Source organism: Ovis canadensis, chromosome 1 (genome assembly GCF_042477335.2).
Source record: "Ovis canadensis isolate MfBH-ARS-UI-01 breed Bighorn chromosome 1, ARS-UI_OviCan_v2, whole genome shotgun sequence".
NCBI classification, from domain to species: domain Eukaryota; kingdom Metazoa; phylum Chordata; class Mammalia; order Artiodactyla; family Bovidae; genus Ovis; species Ovis canadensis.
Genome location: NC_091245.1, coordinates 71,045,759 through 71,064,316, shown reverse-complemented (window position 1 = coordinate 71,064,316; position 18,558 = coordinate 71,045,759). Strand labels below are relative to the sequence as shown.

Here is an 18,558-nt window from a genome sequence, read left to right as displayed (position 1 = left end):
GCACTCATCTCACATGCTAGTAAAGTAATGCTCAAAATTCTTCTAGCAAGCCTTCAGTAATACATGAACTGTGAAATTCCTGATGTTCAAGCTGGTTTTAGAAAAGGCAGAGGAACCAGAGATCAAATTGCCAACATCTGCTGGATCATGGAAAAAGCAAGAGAGATCCAGAAAAACATCTATTTCTGCTTTACTGACTATGCCAAAGCCTTTGACTGTGTGGATCACAATAAACTGTGGAAAATTCTGAAAGAGATGGGAATACCAGACCACCTAACCTGCCTCTTGAGAAATCTGTATGCAGTTTAGGAAGCAACAGTTAGAACTGGACATGGAACAGACTGGTTCCAAATAGAAAAAGGAGTACGTCAAGGCTGTATATTGTCACCCTGCTAATTTAACTTCTATGCAGAGTACATCATGAGAAACGCTGGGCTGGAAGAAACACAAGCTGGAATCAAGATTGGCAGGAGAAATATCAATAACCTCAGATATGCAGATGACACCACCTTTATGGCAGAAAGTGAAGAGGAACTGAAAAGCCTCTTGATGAAAGTGAAAGTGGAGAGTGAGAAAGTTGGCTTAAAGCTCAACATTCAGAAAACGAAGATCATGGCATCCGGTCCCATCACTTCATGGGAAATAGATGGGAAAACAGTGGAAACAGTGTCAGACTTTTTTTTTTTTTGGCTCCAAAATCACTGCAGATGGTGATTGCTGCCATGAAATTAAAAGACGCTTACTCCTTGGAAGAAAAGTTATGACCAACCTAGATAGCATATTCAAAAGTGGAGACATTACTTTGCCAACTAGTCAAGGCTATGGTTTTTCCTGTGGTTGTGTATGGATGTGAGAGTTGGACTGTGAAGAAGGCTGAGTGCCGAAGAATTGATGCTTTTGAACTGTGGTGTTGGAGAAGACTCTTGAGAGTCCCTCGGACTGCAAGGAGATCCAACCAGTAGTCCATTCTGAAGGAGATCAGCCCTGGGATTTCTTCGGAAGGAATGATGCTAAAGCTGAAACTCCAGTACTCTGGCCACCTCATGTGAAGAGCTGACTCACTGGAAAAGACTCTGATGCTGGGAGGGATTGGGGGCAGGAGGAGAAGGGGACAACAGAGGATGAAATGGCTGGATGGCATCACGGACTCGATGGACGTGAGTCTGACTGAACTCCGGGAGATGGTGATGAACAGGGAGGCCTGGCGTGCTGCGATTCATGGGGTCGCAGAGTTGGACACGACTGAGCTACTGAACTGAACTGATACATATATCCCCTCCCTTTTGAAACTCCCTCCTGTCTCCCTTCCCACCCCACCCCTCTAGGTTGATACAGAGCCCCTGTTTTAGTTTCCTGAGCCATATAGCAAATTCCCATTGGCTATCTATTTTACATATGGTAATAGAAGTTTTCATGTTACTCTTTCTATTTATCTCACCCTCTCCTCTCCTCTCCCCATGTCAGTAAGTCTCTTCTCTATGTCTGCTTCTCCACTGTTGTCCTGTAAATAAATTCTTCAGTACCATTTTTCTAGATGAAAGAGCTGTACACAGAAAACTATAAGACACTAATGAAAGAAATCAAAGATGACATAAACAGATGGAGGGATATTCCATGTTCCTGGGTAGGAAGAATCGATATTGTGAAAATGAGTATATGACCAAACACAATCTACAGATTCAATGCGATCCCTATCAAAATACCAATGGCATTTTTCACAGAACTAGAACAAAAAATTTCACAATTCATATGGAAACACAAAAGACCCCAAATAGCCAAAGCAGTCTTGAGAGAGAAGAATGGAGCTGGAGGAATCAAGCTTCCTGGCTTCAGGCTATACTACAAAGCTACAGTCATCAAGACAGTATGGCACTGGAACAAAAACAGAAATATAGACTAATGAAACAAGATAGAAAGCCCAGAAATAAACCCATGCACCTATGGGTACCTTATTTTGGATAAAGGAGGCAAGAATATACAATGGGGCAAAGACAGCCTCTTCAACAAATGGTGCTGGGAAAACTGGACAGCTACATGTAAAAGAATGAAATTAAAACACTTCCTAACACCACACACAAAGATAAACTCAAAGTGGATCAAAGACCTACATGTAAGACCAGAAACTATAAAACTCTTAGAGGAAAACATAGGCAGAACACTCGATGACATAAACCAAAGCAAGATCTTCTATGACCCACCTCCTAGAGTAATGGAAATAAAAACAAAGTAAACAAATGGGACCTGATTAAACTTAAAAAAGCTGCACAGCAAAGGAAACTATAAGCAAGGTGAAAAGAAAACCCTCAGAATGGGAGAAAATAATAGCAAATGAGACAGCTGACAAAGGATTAATTTCCAAAATATACAAGCAGCTCATACAACTCAATAACAGAAAAACAAACAACCCAATCAAAAAGTGCGAAAAAGACCTAAACAGACATTTCTCCAAAGAAGACATATAGATGGCTAACAAACACATGAAAAGATGCTCAACATTGCTCATTATTAGAGAAATGCAAATCAAAACTACAATGAGGTATCACCTCATACCGGTGAGAATGGCCCTCATCAAAAAGTCTACAAACAATAAATGCTGGAGAGGGTGTGGAGAAAAGGGAATGCTCTTACACTGCTGGTGGGAATGTAAATTGATACAGTCACTATGGAATACAGTATGGCGAGTCCTTAAAAAACTAGGAATAAAACTACCATATAACCCAGCAATTCCACTCCTAGGCATATACCCTGAGGAAACCAAAATTGAAAGAGACCCATGTATACCATTGTTCACTGCAGCACTATTTACAATAGCTAGAACATGGAAGCAAGCTAGATGTCCATCAACAGATGAATGGATAAAGCTGTTGAATATTACTCAGCCATAAAAAGGAATGCATTTGAGTCAGTTCTAATAAGGTGGATGAATTTAGAACCTATTGTACAGAGTGAAGTGAGTCAGGGAGGGAAAGATAAATACCGTATTCTAACACATATATATGGAATCATCATCATCATTTTGATCATTTTATTTCTTGTGGGGAAATTTCTAACAATTGATTCAATATCTTTAATGGTTAAAAAACTAAGGTTTTCAATTTATTCTTAAGTTAGTTTTCTTAGACTTTATCTTGTTGGAAAAGCATTAAGTTTTCAAATGTATTATCGTAAAATGGTTCACAGTACTTGGTCTTATTTCTTAAATCATAGCTAAATCTGTAATTTAGGGGACACTTTTCAATTCCAATATTGGTTTTTGTGGATTAATTTTCTCCTGGATTAATCTTATGTAATGCCCATTATCTTGGCCAGTGTGGGGGAAAAAAAAAACCAGATCTGGATTTTTGGGATTCTCTATTGTTTCATTGTTTTCTGTATATCCGTTTCACCCTTTATTATTTAAATACTTCTGTTTTTCTTCTGATGCTCTTATATGTTCTTTTCCTGACTATATAAATTTAATGTTTTAGTTTACTCATATACTAATCTTAATACATGAACAGGAGACTAAAAATTTTCTTCTAAGAATATCTTTGGCTACAGCCCACAAGCTGCAATATGAAACACTTTTTGTATCAGTTCTAAGTCTTCCAATTTTCATCATAATTTTTTCAGTGATCCACGAGTAGCGAGAAGGCTGATTTTACATTTTCAAACTACATGGTTTTCAGGGAGGGAGGACTATGGTGGGGTGTAGGGCTGTCATATATAATTTAATGACATGAGGATGATATGTATGACATAAATATTTTTATCTTTGTTAAAATTCATGTTTTCTGGCAGAATAAGGTAACAAAGTATAAATATTCTAGGAGTGTCTAAAAGAATGCACATTCTCAAATGGTTGGCTACAAGATTCCATATATACATCCATTAGGTTAATAGTCACTCAACTCTTCAGCTTCTTACTTTTTTGTTGCTTAATCTAACAATTCTAGTAAATCAGCAAAAGTATTCCCTGTATGATTACATATTTGTTCATTTCTACTTGAAATTTTATTTTCTTTATGTACTTTGGGACTATATTATTAGATATAAGTTATGAATCTTTATAACTTCCTGCTGAAGTGTTACCTAAACATTACATATGTATATGTATACACACGTGCGTGAGTGCTTAGTCACTTCGGTCGTGTCCAACTCTCTGTGACCCCATGGAGGAGCCTACCAGGTTCCTCCGTCCATGGGATTCTCCAGGCAAGAGCACCGGAGTGGGCTGCCATTTCTCTCTCCATATATATACATATGCTGCTGCTGCTGTGGCTAAGTCACGTCAGTCATGTCCAACTCTGTGTGACCCCATAGACAGCAGCCCACCAGGCTCCCCCGTCCCTGGGATTCTCCAGGCAAGAACACTGGAGTGGGTTGCCATTTCCTTCTCCAATGCATGAAAGTGAAAAGTGAAAGGGAAGTCACTCAGTTGTGTCCGACTCTTAGAGACCCCATGGACTGCAGCCTACGAGGCTCCTCCATCCATGGGATTTTCCAGGCAAGAGTACTGGAGTGAGTCGCCAGTGCCTTCTCTGATATATACATATATATATAAAAATACAGGAGTTCTTTTTAACTCTAGCAATGCTTTTTGTACTTAAATCTACTCTGTGATATTAATATAACTATACCAATTTGTTTTTTGCCTAAAATATTTACTTTCATTCCTTTGCATTCATCTTTTCTATGTCCTTATGTGTTTTTTTTAAAAAATATAAAATGTTGCATTTAATTTCTGCTATACTGCAAAGTGACACAGTTATACATATATATTCTTTTTTCATATTGTTTTCCATTATGGTTTAATCACAGGATATTCAATATAGTTTCCTGTCCTATACAGCAGGACCTTGTTATTTATTCTTTGTCTTTATATTTTAAGTATCTCTCTTCTAAACTGTATAAAGCTAACAATATCTGCCTTACACTGGCTTTTTAATCCATCTGATTAATCTCTACCCTCAAAAAAGTCTTTGTAAAGGTTTTGATATTTCAATTTTAGAATGTCAATATTCATTCTAGTTCTTTAAAAAGTTCCAAGAGTCTTCATATCACATTTCTACCTAAAAATCTGAATTGATGATTTATGCTTCCTAGGTTAAAATACAAATCCTTTGGCATAAAACGCAAAGCCATTTACAGTCTGGACCAAGCCTGTCTTTTTCCTTACATCCTACTATATCATCCATTTATAAGTACACAAAATTCCTAGTGTTCTTTAGAAAAGATGTTCTTTTGTATTTCTCTGCCTTTCCACATGTTGTCCAGGAGGCATGCACCCCTACTTATCCACCTTATGACAGCAAAGTCAATACCCTACTCCTGGACTTCCCTGGTAGACCAGTGGATAAGAATCCGCCTTGTAACGTGGGGGACACAGGTTTGATTGATCCCTGGTCCAGGAAGATTTCACATGCCAGGGAATACCTGGGCCTGTGAGCCACAATTACTGAAGCCCATGCACACAAAGCCTGTTCTCCACAATAAGAGAAGGCACCGCAATGAGAAGTTTATGCATGACAACTAGAGAGTAGCCAGCCCCTCTCTCTCCAAAAGGAGAAAGCCCATGTGAGCAACGAAGAATCAGTACAATCAAAAACAAAAAAAATCCCCTTCCATAAAAAATCATCTCTATCTAAGTTCTACAGAGAACTAGTTGCTCTTTCTGTACTTTTCCTTAGCTATAAGGCTAGTCTTCATGTATTATATTGTTATTTTAAATATCTACGTACAAAAGGTTCATCTGAGTAAGTAAAGTCTGATTTTCAGAATATTCGACCACACAGTTTATATTTACCATAGCTACACTGGTTAGTGTTTATTATTTATGAAGCATCTTACATTTATTTTTTCATTTATCCCTCACAGCAAGACAATCAATATCATGTTGACTTAATATGAACAAAATGAGGTTCAAGAAGGTTAAATAGTTTCTTCAAGGTAACAAAGTCACTGAGACGTTAAAACCTGGCTGGTTTGACTCCAAAACTACACATTTCCACTAAGTAATAATGCCTACCAAATATATACTGTAACTTGAACAACACTAACCAAACACTGCTGAGAAAATATTCTTCCAAACTCACTTTAATGAAAAATGACATAGACAGGTTTTGAGCAGTTTTTAGAAGTTTAAATGAACATGCAAACAATTATTTATCTATATGACAACTTTTCAAAAATACTTTCTTCATAACATTACTTATATCATAGGATGAAATTTTAAAACATATTTTTGTTGCCAAAGAGGATAAAAATGCAGATTATGATTTTACCCTGTGTAAAAACTGTTACAATAACATTATTATATGGTAAAATCTCATTAAACTAAAAAGCTTTTATCTTTATTAGTTTAAAAGTTAATGAACATTCAAAGTTAATAATTATCTGGTCAGTTATCTAGAAAACTTTATCTTAAGATATGGCTTTAAAGAAAAGACACGGCTTATACAAAATAGATATTTTCGCATTACTTATCTATTCCTAAAGGAAGACTAAACCACACTTTCTTATATATTTTATTTAAGAAATATGTAAATGTAATTTCATTGATAATCCTTATCAGGCTTTAAGGAATTAATCCCAATTCAAAATGCCAATAACATATAAAGCCTACTCGTGAAAATTTTAATCAAAAATTTTTAAAAATTACAGGACTAAAGACATTAAATTTTCCACTGACAAATTTCTGAAATTTTTTTTACTTAAAAAACTATGCGGAATTTTAAATAGGTACTATATATTCTTCGTTTTTCCCTAGAAATACAATTATTTCCTTTAAAAACACATACCTCTTTCCTTGTTTACTTTGTTCAAGTAAGTCCACCTTCAACCTTATACATTCCTCTTGGGACTTCTGCAAACTCTGTTCTTTTTCAATTACCATTTTCTGACTCTGCTCTAATTTATCTTCTGCCTCTCTATAAAATAAAGATACTTTTAAAGGCTGTTGAAGAGATTATTTCAGGTATGCAAGAACAGTTCAACGTCAGGAATTCTATTATTTTAAATCACTGAGTTAAGAGAAACAAATATTTAACATGAGGCAGAGAAAAGGCTTATACATCACTAGTATACTATGAGGTTTAACAAGGAATAAAAGGATGCTACCATCAAATGATAAATGTGTCTGAAACAAAAGCTGATATCCTATTTAATGATACCTAGAAGCATCAGGTACATTTCAGAAACTAGATAAGGATGACTATTATCACCACCATATCCAGTGATTTTTCTGACAGCTACAATAAGCAAAAATGAAAAAGTAACAAGTATAAATTTCAGAAAAGAAAGACAAAATTCTTTTTTTGCTAATAATATCATTAGTTACCTGGAAAATCCCTGGAGAATCAAAATAAAAATCAGAATTTATTAAAGGTATGAGAAATAGTCCAATTACAAAATAATTATAGTATTATACAAAAAGCAGTAGCCTTCCTATATTCTATCAATGAACAGAATAAGAACAAATTGGGAATTGCCAGGCAGTTCACTGGTTAGGACTCTGCACTCTCATTCCCAAGGGCCTGAGTTCAATTCCAGGTCAGGGAACTAAGATCTCACATGCCACATGGCTAAAAAAAAAAAAAAAAAGAACAAGAACAAATTCACAACAACCAAAAATATAAAATACCTAGGAATAAACATAATATATGCATTACTAAGAAAATTACAAAATTCTGATGGTCATGAGAGATGATTTTAGTGTGCATAAGAATCATCTGTAGGACTTGTTAAAACATAGACTGCTGGGTCCCAACTCCCAGAGTCTGTGATTCAGAAAGTCTGAGACCAGAATTGAGATTTGCATTTCTTACATGTTTCCAGATGATGCTCATACTGCTGGTCCCAGAATTAATCTTTGAGAATCACTAAAATGGAACAATATGCTATTTAATATGCATGTATTTCTCATGTATTCAAAACAGAAAAGGAAGACAAATTACAAAGTGCCTGATTCCTTGTATGTCTTTGAATTCCCATCAAAGTAGCGAGCATAACTATATAGGACAATAAGTAAACTAGTTCATATTAATGAGAACATATAAATAAATATCTCAGCTTAGATTTAGTCTTTTTTAGCTGCCATACAACTGCATGTATCCTGCAGCCAAGAATTATGATAAACTGAACACAGATTCATCAAGTTCTGCGACAGTCTATCTGTGTGTGCATGCTAAGTCACTTCAGTCATGTCTGACTCTTTGCAAACCCATGGGGTGTAGCCCGCCAGGGTCCTCCGTCCATGGGATTTTCCAGGCATGAATACTGAAGTGGGTTGCCAATTCCTTCTCCAGGGATCTTCCTGATCCAGGGATTGAACCCGGGTCTCCTGCACTGCAGGCAGACTCTTTACCATCTAAGCCACCAGGGAAGCCTGGGTGGGGGTCAAAATTTAACAAGACGTATAAAAAATAAGTATTTTAAAGCCATAAGTGGGCTTCTCAGGTGGTTCAGTGGTCAAGAATCCACTCACAATGCAAGAGACACAGGTTTGATCCCTGTCTGGGGAAGATCCCTTGGGGAAGGAAACGGCAACACACTCCAGTACCCTTGCCTGGGAAATGGGCAACACACTCCAGCACCCTTGCCTGGAAAATCCCATGAACAGAGGAGCCTGGTGGGTTATAGTTCATGGTGTCACGAACAGACAGAACTTAGCAACTAAACAACATGAGATTTCATATGATAAAAACAGACATTGATAGCAATTTCCCAGGTGAAAATATGGATGAGATTCACACACTCACATGATGTTACATTCTAATCAATGAAATGTGTTTTTAAAAAACGCTGTAAATCTTACCTCAAAACTTTATCTTGGGCTGAAACTTCTGCTTCCAAATTTATAATCTGTTCTTCTAAGATTGGTACATTGGCTGCCTGTTTTTGAGCAGATTCAAGCATAGAAACCTAAAGCAAAAAACAACTTTCAGAGCACTTTCTTTACAAAATAAATTAATCTATTTGCTCCTTAGTTTCTCTTATCATCTGACGGAAATTCAACAGAACTCCCCAGTCATTCTTCAATTGTGAAGCTCATCTTGTCTATCAACTTACACGGGCATGTCATCATCACAAGCCAGTCTCATGTAAGCTCCTCCCATTATCCTCAACTTAGTATCACAAGATAACTGGTTAACTATTTAGGGAAAATAAAAGAGAATCTCTACCAACACTAACTAAAAAGATTTCACATAAATTAGAAATTTAAATTTCAAAGATCAAATCATTTAAAATTACATAAAAATACTTATTGACTCTTTTTTAAAGCCTAAATTTAGAAAACATGACTACTAGAGAAAACCTAGAAAATATGACTTGGACTATGAAGAGTGTAAGATGATGGAAATCAACAACCTAATGGTGTCTGGAAAAGAACACTAAATATTCCCAGAAAAAGGAAGCACGAGGTATATAGTGCAGGACAGGGGTGAGGTCTAGAAGAGAAAACTTGGAACATAGTTCAAGATCTCTTTGATAAGTCCCTCCTTTTTCCATGCTCAGAATACCAGGAGTCAAAAGAGTCACCAAGAGCCTTCCACTTAAGAAGAGAGAGAGACAGTTTACTAATCTGGAGAAACTGAACAGGAAACATTTGGGACTCTTGAAACATTTTGTGGAATGATGAGCAGAAATGACGTAGAGCTAAAAAACAAAGAGATTAATACAGAATAGTCAGCTTCTAGCCTCCTATCCCACCTCATCTGGGGCTATCTCACAAGTAAGAAATCAAAGGATTCTTTGCTGCAGAAACTCAAGAACTTCAAAGTAAAAGACCTCACATATGGATACTGAATGGGAGAAGGAAGATTGCTCCCTACAAAAGAGCCACCTCTTCAACCATTACCAACAAATGAAGCTCAATGGACAACAAATCTCACATTTGCAGAGAGAGTTTCCAAACAGCATTTAAGTGCCTTCTCTTAAATAAAAATAACCAGAACACCAACATCTGAGAGGTCAAAACAAAAGTTAAAAGCAACTGGCAGAAGCAAGGCAAATACATACATACACACACACACACACAAATCATTGAGAGAGCAATGACAGGATATTGCAAACACAAAACAATCAGAGAACATGAAAAGGCCTAGAAATTGAAAAATTATGACAGCCAAAACAGAAGATTCAATAGGATGACAACACTGAGGAAATCTCTGAAAAAGTACCACAGGAAGACAAAGAGATGGAAAATACCAGGGAAAAACTTGAAAGATTTAAAGGACCAATCAAGTTGGGAAAGACAGAAGAAAGAAAACAAAGGGAAGAAAATAATCAAGATTACATAAGAAAAATTTCAGGGACCAAAGGACACAAGATTTCAACCAGAAGATCTTTATGAAACCAGTACAATAAATAACAAAGGTCTACTCAAAGATAAATCACTATGAAATTTTAAAACACCATGGAAAGAAGGAAAATACTGAAAGCTATCATAAATGGAAAAACAAAGGAAAGATATATTACATGCTAGGAAATGTAATTCACAATGGAATTAAACATTCCAGACACACACTAGAGGATATAAGACAAGAAAGCAGTGTCCTAAAAACTCTGGGGTAAAATAATTTTCATTCTAGAATTCAATCAAGTGCTGGGGAGAAATTAAGACATCTCAAACAGGCAAGGAAGTACTGTAAAATATGCTTCAACTAAAGAAAGAGTAAACCAAGAAGTCAACATGAGATCCAGGAAACCGTAAACACAACCTGGAAGAACATCAAAAAGAAGTCCCAGACGACAGCTGGGCAGCAGGCCAGCAGGCCTGAAGGGTAATAAGCCCAGAATGGACAACACATCAAGATCCAGAACTGTAACTACTATACAGACTTTGCTAAAAGGTCAATTATGAATATGTTGTCCAGTACAAAGGGGAGCAAAAGATTTCCAAAAGCGGCACATACGCAACATCAAAGCTGAGACCAGCCCTTGAAAAGGCAATCTCCCTAAAAAATATTTTATTAAGCAATTTAGAAAATGCTGAGATGGGGGACTTTCCTGGTGGTCCAGTAGTTAAGAATCTACCCTTCAATGCAGGGTACACAGGTTCAAATTCTGATCAGGGAACTAAGTTCCACATGCTGTGAGGGAACTAAGCCCACATGCCACACCTGGAGAGCCCAAGCGCCAGAACTACTGAGCCCATGCTCTTCAACAAGAGAAGGACACCCCAAGGAAGATCCAGCATAGCCAAAATGAAATAAAATAAAATTCAATAAGCCAAAATACCCCAGTTCTTAAAAAAAAGAAAAACTGAGAAGTATGCTGCTGCTGCTGCTAAGTCGCTTCAGTCGTGTCCGACTCTGTGCAACCCCATGGATGGCAGCCCACTAGGCTCCTCTGTCCCTGAGATTCTCCAGGCAAGAATACTAGAGTGGGTTGCCATTTCCTTTTCCAATGCATGAAAGTGAAAAGTGAAAGTGAAGTCGCTCAGTCATGTCTGACTCTTAGTGACCCCATGGACTGCAGCCTTATAAAATACAACTATCTTACTGCCTAGAATAACCATTGGTGTATTTATATGGTCAAAGAAAGGAACATTTAAAATATCAATAATTCAGTAGTTAACAGTAAAACTCTTAATATCTCTAACACTTCAAATAATTAAGCCTCTATGACTTTAAAAGAATCTATAGGGGACTAAAAAGTTAAAATATAATAGACACATCAAAAGGAATGACAAATGCACTGAGAAGGTAAATCTCATGAGAAATCAAGAAAAATAAGATATTTTTGCCTCAAAGAAATTAAATAGTTTTGTTTTTTTTTTTAAATCAGTAGACTACTGAATGTAGACAGAGTGCAGTAAATGCCTGAAAAAACTCTTTCTGTGTGATTTGACCATTCTGGAAATCTATCCCAGAAATAATCCCAAACACCAAAAAAGTTTTATGTTTACTGCAGCATTTTTCTCCTTAAGCACAATAGTGTACTTTGTTTTGTTTGAAAAGAACAAAAGAAAAATAAAGACCTCCCATAACTGTACTACTTAAAACAATGTCTAAAAAACAGTCAAAGTCTCACTATGACGCTCTAATAGTTCCCAGAGTTATAGCACAGCCTTTCTTTCCTTATATACATCATATGTGTGTGTGTGTATATATATATATATTTATACACACACACACGTACTAAAACACAAACATTTAGACAAATATGCTCATTTTACAAAAAACAAAGCAGATTAGTTACTGTGTATTTGTTTCTGCCACTAAATACTTCAGGTGAGTTTTGGAGTGCTGACTGTACAGATACCACTCTAAGTGCCTCTACAAATATCATCTAAACTTTACAAAGTCCCATGAAAGTCAAATAACTTTGCATTTTAATACTCATATATTGATATATGTTTTAGTACTGATATATTAATATATTGTAGTACTGATACACTGATATATGCTTTCACCTTAGGTAACAAAAGTAAGCTTGGTAGCAATTAATTATATGCGTGCATATATATATAAATATATATATATATATTTACCAAGCCTCTATTACTGGACTCTTTCGTTTCTTCTAATTTTTTTGTACAATATCAATCATATAGAAAAATAAAGGAAACCACTTAAACAGGAGAGTTATTAAGTTATGGTATACTCACATAAGAAAACATTAATGCTACTATAAAAAAATCGTTGTTGGTAAAGCTAGGTAAATGCACCAAAAAATGCTTAGACTATATAAGAAGTATAAAACACAGGGAAAAAAAAAACTATTCAAATGTGTAACATTCAATTATATGATAAACCAATAAAGTAGTTTCTATATGGTAGAAACTGGGTTATCTTTCTCCCTTTTTTCTATTTTTGAAGTTTACAACAATGAGGATGTATTATTGTAAAGAAGAAGATAAGTAAGCTATATATTTTCTTTGTACAAGAAGCAAAACCACACAAATTGGTAATCTTAAGAATTTTAAGAAGTTCTGACTTATCTAAATGCATAGATTATACAAGTTCCTCTAAATAATTTTCAAATATTAAATTCATATAAAATTGATTCTATAATAGCTTGATATATTATTACAATAAAAATCATTATATATAACACATTAAGGTAATACAAGGAATATTTTTCCAATTACAAATCTTAAGATGATTCTTTTCTGTTGGCATAGTCAGCATTTCAAGAAACATACTTTTGCTCTTGACTGTGTCAATTCAAAGTGGACAGATTCTATTTTAGTCATTAAAGAATGATTCTGTGAAACTAAACAAGCATTCTGTTGCCTAAGTTTATTAAGTTTCTCTCGAAGACTTCTGATTTCCTGATCCACAGGGGTAGAAGATGAAAACGACATCTGAAAAATGAAAAAGAACAATATATTTTGAATTACTTCACTAAGTATTATATATAATACAATGAACAATTATCAATAAAATGACTAAGTAGCTCAGAAAAATAGGTTAAGATACTTAGTGTTGGGGAAGATATGTGAGACAATCAGCACGCTCCTCAGCAGATGATGAACAAGTAAGTAAACAAATTTGGCTTGTAAAACAGTGGTACACTTTGGAAAAGTTCTTGGTATTATCCAGTAAAGTTGAACATGTTAAGACTCAACAGTATTACTCCTGGGTATAAATCTGATAGAAACTTTTGTACCTGAAGATTATATAAAAATGGTAAGAACTGAAATGCCCATAAACAACAAAATGGATAAATTATTCTTTGCGTGCTCAGTTGCTTCAGTTGTGTCCTACTCTTTGTGACCCTATGAACTGTAACCTGCCAGGCTCTTCTGTACATGGGATTCTCCAGGCAACAATACTGGAGTGGGTTGCCATGTCCTGCTCCAGGGGATCCTCCCAACCTAGGGATGGAACTCATGTCTCCTGCGGTTTCTGCATTGCAGGCGGATTCTTTACTACTGAGCCACTGTTAACTGTACATATATTTCTATTATACTTTTTTGAATATATATTTTATAATAAAGTATTTTAATTTTCATTCGTTGAGGTTTCCAAATCATGATTTAATTTTATTTTTTGAATAAGTAATGTATTTTTATAATTCAAAAGTCAGAACTATATATAAAAGAGTACATACAGAAGTATCATTCCCATGTTTAGTAAATAGGTAACCATTTTTACAAGTTTCTTACTTATAAATTTTTGTATAACACAAATTAGACAGCAAAAAAACCAGAAACTCCTACTATAGGAGAGTCATTAAGTTAGGATCTTAAATCTAGTCTTCTAGTGCTTCCATTGGAGAAGGCAATGGCACCCCACTCCAGTACTCTTGCTTGGAAAATCCCATGGGCGGAGGAGCCTGGTAGGCTGCAGTCCATGGGGTCGCTAAGAGTCGGAAAACAACTGAGCGATTTCACTTTCACTTTTCACTTTCATACATTGGAGAAGGAAATGGCAACCCACTCCAGTGTTCTTGCCTGGAGAATCCCAGGGATGGGGGAGCCTGGTGGGCGGCTGTTTATGGGGTCGCACAGAGTCGGACACGACTGAAGCGACTTAGCAGCAGCAGCAGCAGTGCTTCCACATACATACACAAACAATACAAATTACCCACCCCCAACAACAGCTCTTATGCAAAACCAGAATAGTATGTATGGTTTTTCACTTCAACAATACATCCTGGCAATCTCTCCACAATCAATTCAGTGAGAAACTCCTTTTTTCTTTTTATCCGTTTAGCTGCAGTATTCATTGCATATTTATTCAATATTTATTTATTACTGGACAACTGAGCTATTACTAGTCTTTTGTTAAGACAAACAAGGCCTCATTTTATACTTATGCAGGTAGCTTTCCAGGAATAGGATTTTCAAGTTAAAGGTAAACGAATTTGTGGTTTTGGTAAATATTACCAAATGTCTCTCCACTGAGATTATATCACTTTGCATTTCTACCAGCAATGCATGAGAATGCCTATTTCCCCCTAATATCATCCACAAAATACAGTGCCAAACTCAGGATGTTTAATAATCTGGTAGTGAATTTCTCTTTTTATGACTGAGATTGAACTCTTTTTGTTTTCATTTCCTTTCCCATTCATGCCTTTTGCACATATTTCCACTGGTTTGATGATTTTTCCTTAATTCTAGGAGCTCTTTATATATTAAAGAGCTTTCATTTGTCTTTAATAGGCATTAGCAATAGTTTTCCCCTTTCAATTTGTTTTTTTTTTATACTATAGCAACTTTATTTTTTTTTACAGTTAATAGGTTTTATTTTTTTCACATATATTATTTTTATTTATATATATATATTTTTAATTTTAAAATCTTTAATTCTTACATGCGTTCCCAAACATGAACCCCCCTCCCACCTCCTTCCCCATAACATCTCTCTGGGTCATCCCCATGCAAGGTAAAACACAATGATGTCAATGAAGGCATATATACAATAAAAAGTCAACAATTTGAGTTAGGATACACATCAAATTTCTCAAAATTACATAATCCTTGTAGACAAGGAATTTGAATTCATTTTCTAAAGTGCAGGCTCAGATGGCTTCATCAAGCAGCTTCCTTACTAAAAGAAAATCTCTCAACTGCTAGCTTTCTTAAGTGGGAAGAGCAAATTTCTATCAAAAAAGTTTATCATGTACATATATAACCATATGTATATATGAAGAAGGAATTCATAGGGTCTGGACTCCACTTCAGGCCTGTTCATGCTGATCATGCTCAGCCACCTTTCCAACGGACTCTGAACTCTGTGTTTAGTGCCTATGAAAACAACAACAGAAGGATAAGACCCCCTCCAGACAGGGGAACTTTGAAGATCGTATCTAGGTTACTCATCGCCTCAGAGAAACATACACTAATCACCCCTTCCTCCAGACAGGCCATAAAATTTTCTGTATCTATAGGAGTATAACCTCGGGTTTATTGATTATTGACTAATTGTTTGTTTGAGCACATGAGCACATAGCACGTGAATGATGGGGTTATTGGGATTGTATTTTCCTTGGTTTATGTAAGTCTAAAGGAATTTGGAGTGGTGGGTTCAGACATGTACACATTGGGTATAAAAGATTTTCACAAATGCTGCTTGGGGTCCTTGGCTGAGAGGAGACTCTGCCTTGGGCCCGCCGGTGTAATACACTGCACTCCACTATCTGCATTGTCCTTCTGAGTGAGTTTGTTTCCCAGAATGCATGGCTACAACATATACGCATGCTGGCAGTGGGGTAATAAAAAATGGGAGGAAGACAGAGGAAAAGGAGATAAAGGGTTGAGTAAGACAGAGGAGTACACATAGCAAGATAGAGAATACAAGTGAATAAAAAAGAGGAAGAAAGAGTGAGTTTCAGACCAGGACAGACGTCTAACATCATCCACAAAATTTAGATATAATGAATGGAGCACGTGACCCGTGCTAAACAGCAATATACTTCAATCACTTAATAAGCCATGATTACCTATTATGTACATGGTATGGTATAAAATCAAGGGGGTTACAGAGAAAACAAGACATTCAATTGCAAAAAGGTAATAAATATAGAAGTTTTAAAATAGAGTAATACATCAAAATAGCTACTGTCTTATATACCACTTAACTTCAAAGAGTCTTGAGCACTATAGTAAGAGACTATGGAAAACATAAACTAGGCATTTGAAAAAAAAAACTCAGAGAAAAAGTATTTTAAATAGGCAGGTCTAAAACTACTTTTAGGTAGGCAGGTCTAAAAATGATAACCTTATCTCTTGGCTTTTTTTGAAAATCAGTACCACTATTGGGCATTTTACAAACTCTTTTATGAGGTGAGTAATTCAAAAGTCCGAGATGGCTAGGATGAGAAAGATCTTCCAAAATAAGTCTTTCAGACCTTGAGAGATGAGGAGCATAATCAGAATTTTCACTTGGACTAACACTAGAAAAAAAAAGAAAAAGTACATTTTAGTTCTTAGATACTTTTAAGTATTTACTGTAAATTTCTACATATTAAGTAAGAAAATAGAAAAGCACCTGAAATATTGCTGGAAATCAGATTCCAGAAAGGAACTTGAGGCATTTCAATTAAATTTTCAATAAACCACAATTAGTTTTAAAACTAGCAATCTATGTTTCTGGAGCCTCTATGCTAGAGTTACTTAAGATTCAAAAAAGTCATGATAATAAAAGATTAGTTAAGCCTACACATATATTTTATACTGAGTCCTAATATATTAAAGGTCTTAATTTGTAAATACTTCTATAATAGTTCTGTTCTTCTTCCTAAACTGAAAGCTATATTCAAACTTATTATTTTTTAAATTATGGAGCATTATTCCCTATTCTGGACACACGAGAAACACAGCAAACAATAATGATATTCAAAAATTTTACATTCATCAGTTAAAGTCCTAAGTTAGAGTTCTATACATAAGTTTACTCACTCACCTAGATAACTCTTCCCCTAAACTCTGCAAACTCCATTCTGTTATCTTCAGTTCATGTCTTAAGGAAGCAACATTTGCCAGCAAACTTTCTTCTTCATTATCTTTATTATAGAAGTCTGATGAACTAGATTCCATTTCTTAAAAAAAGAAATTAATTTCTTGTACCTTGCCTGAAAGAATCTGTGATGTCAGTCAAAATTCTCTCACACTAATAAAACTTAACTCAAGTTATTATTTTTCTATTTCAAATGTTGTGAAATCTTTCATGGTAATTTTAAACAAAGCAAAACAGCCAGCAATAATCAATTTCTCTGCAGGGTAAAGCCATAATGGAAAGTTCAACAAAATTTCAATGAATCAATTTTTCATTTAAGCCAGGGACTACAATTCCCCTTTTCCAGCCATCTTCAATGTTTCTAAGAAGTGTGTAAACTGTTTCTATTTGATGTTAAAGATGAAGAAACTAAGAATGAGCCAAATAACTTGCTTGCGTGTGTGCACGTGCTCAATCACGTCTGACTCTTTCCAACTCCATGGACTGTAGGCCGCCAGGTTCCTCTGTTCGTGTAATTTTCCAAACAAGAAATACTGGAGTGGGCTGCCATTTCCTTCTCTAAATAACTTACTCAAGCTCACACAAACCGTAAATGGTGGAACCAAGATTTGAACCTAGGCCATCATGACACAAAGATCTTTTAATTATGTCACACTGTGGTTTTCTTATTTATTATAAATTAATTTCAGTATGAAGTGTTTGAACTTGATCATGTTATAAGCTCTGAACATCTGACAAAACTGGTATCATAACATTCATATTTTCCTAAAGGTAATTTATTACCAGATAAAGGTTATCGCCTTCTATTCACCATGGCTATAAATTTAAAACCATATATTCACATTCACATAACAACCACAGAGATCAAAATGACATTTAGCAGGTTAACTCACAAAAATAAATAGGAAAAGTTTTTGTTTCTTCAACTGATGGTATCTTAAGGGTTGTCAAATTCTCTACTAAGTAGCTTTGCACATTAAAAAATCATGATAAATACATTTTATTACTAATAATTAATATTCATAATTATTGTGTACTAAGACATATTATTAATAATACAACTTAAATGAAAGCTTTACAGTCTCTACTACTCCATCTTCCTGCATAATCTTTAAATTACATTCCTCTTCCAGATCCCATTTACCTTTGTCATTGAAGCTTCTTT

General features: G+C 35.4%; 1 protein-coding gene across 6 annotated transcripts in view; it reads right to left on the bottom strand.

Moving 5' to 3' along the window:
• CCDC18 (coiled-coil domain containing 18) overlaps nucleotides 1-18,558 on the bottom strand; it is a 116,680-nt gene that overhangs the window by 96,824 nt on the left and 1,298 nt on the right. For 4 of the 6 annotated variants that reach the window (XM_069597994.1, XM_069597992.1, XM_069597997.1 and 1 more), the window contains exons 3-7: nucleotides 17,340-17,475; nucleotides 16,656-16,830; nucleotides 13,130-13,291; nucleotides 8,795-8,901; nucleotides 6,780-6,908 (exon numbers count right to left, since the gene is read on the bottom strand). In XM_069597994.1, the coding sequence (XP_069454095.1) occupies nucleotides 6,780-6,908; nucleotides 8,795-8,901; nucleotides 13,130-13,291; nucleotides 16,656-16,830; nucleotides 17,340-17,473 (707 nt within the window). In that variant the 5' untranslated portion in view covers nucleotides 17,474-17,475. Of the gene's footprint in view, nucleotides 1-6,779; nucleotides 6,909-7,805; nucleotides 7,862-8,794; nucleotides 8,902-13,129; nucleotides 13,292-16,655; nucleotides 16,831-17,339; nucleotides 17,476-18,558 lie in introns of those variants that run through there. The other 2 variants (XM_069598000.1, XM_069598002.1) reach the window with 2 other exon arrangements.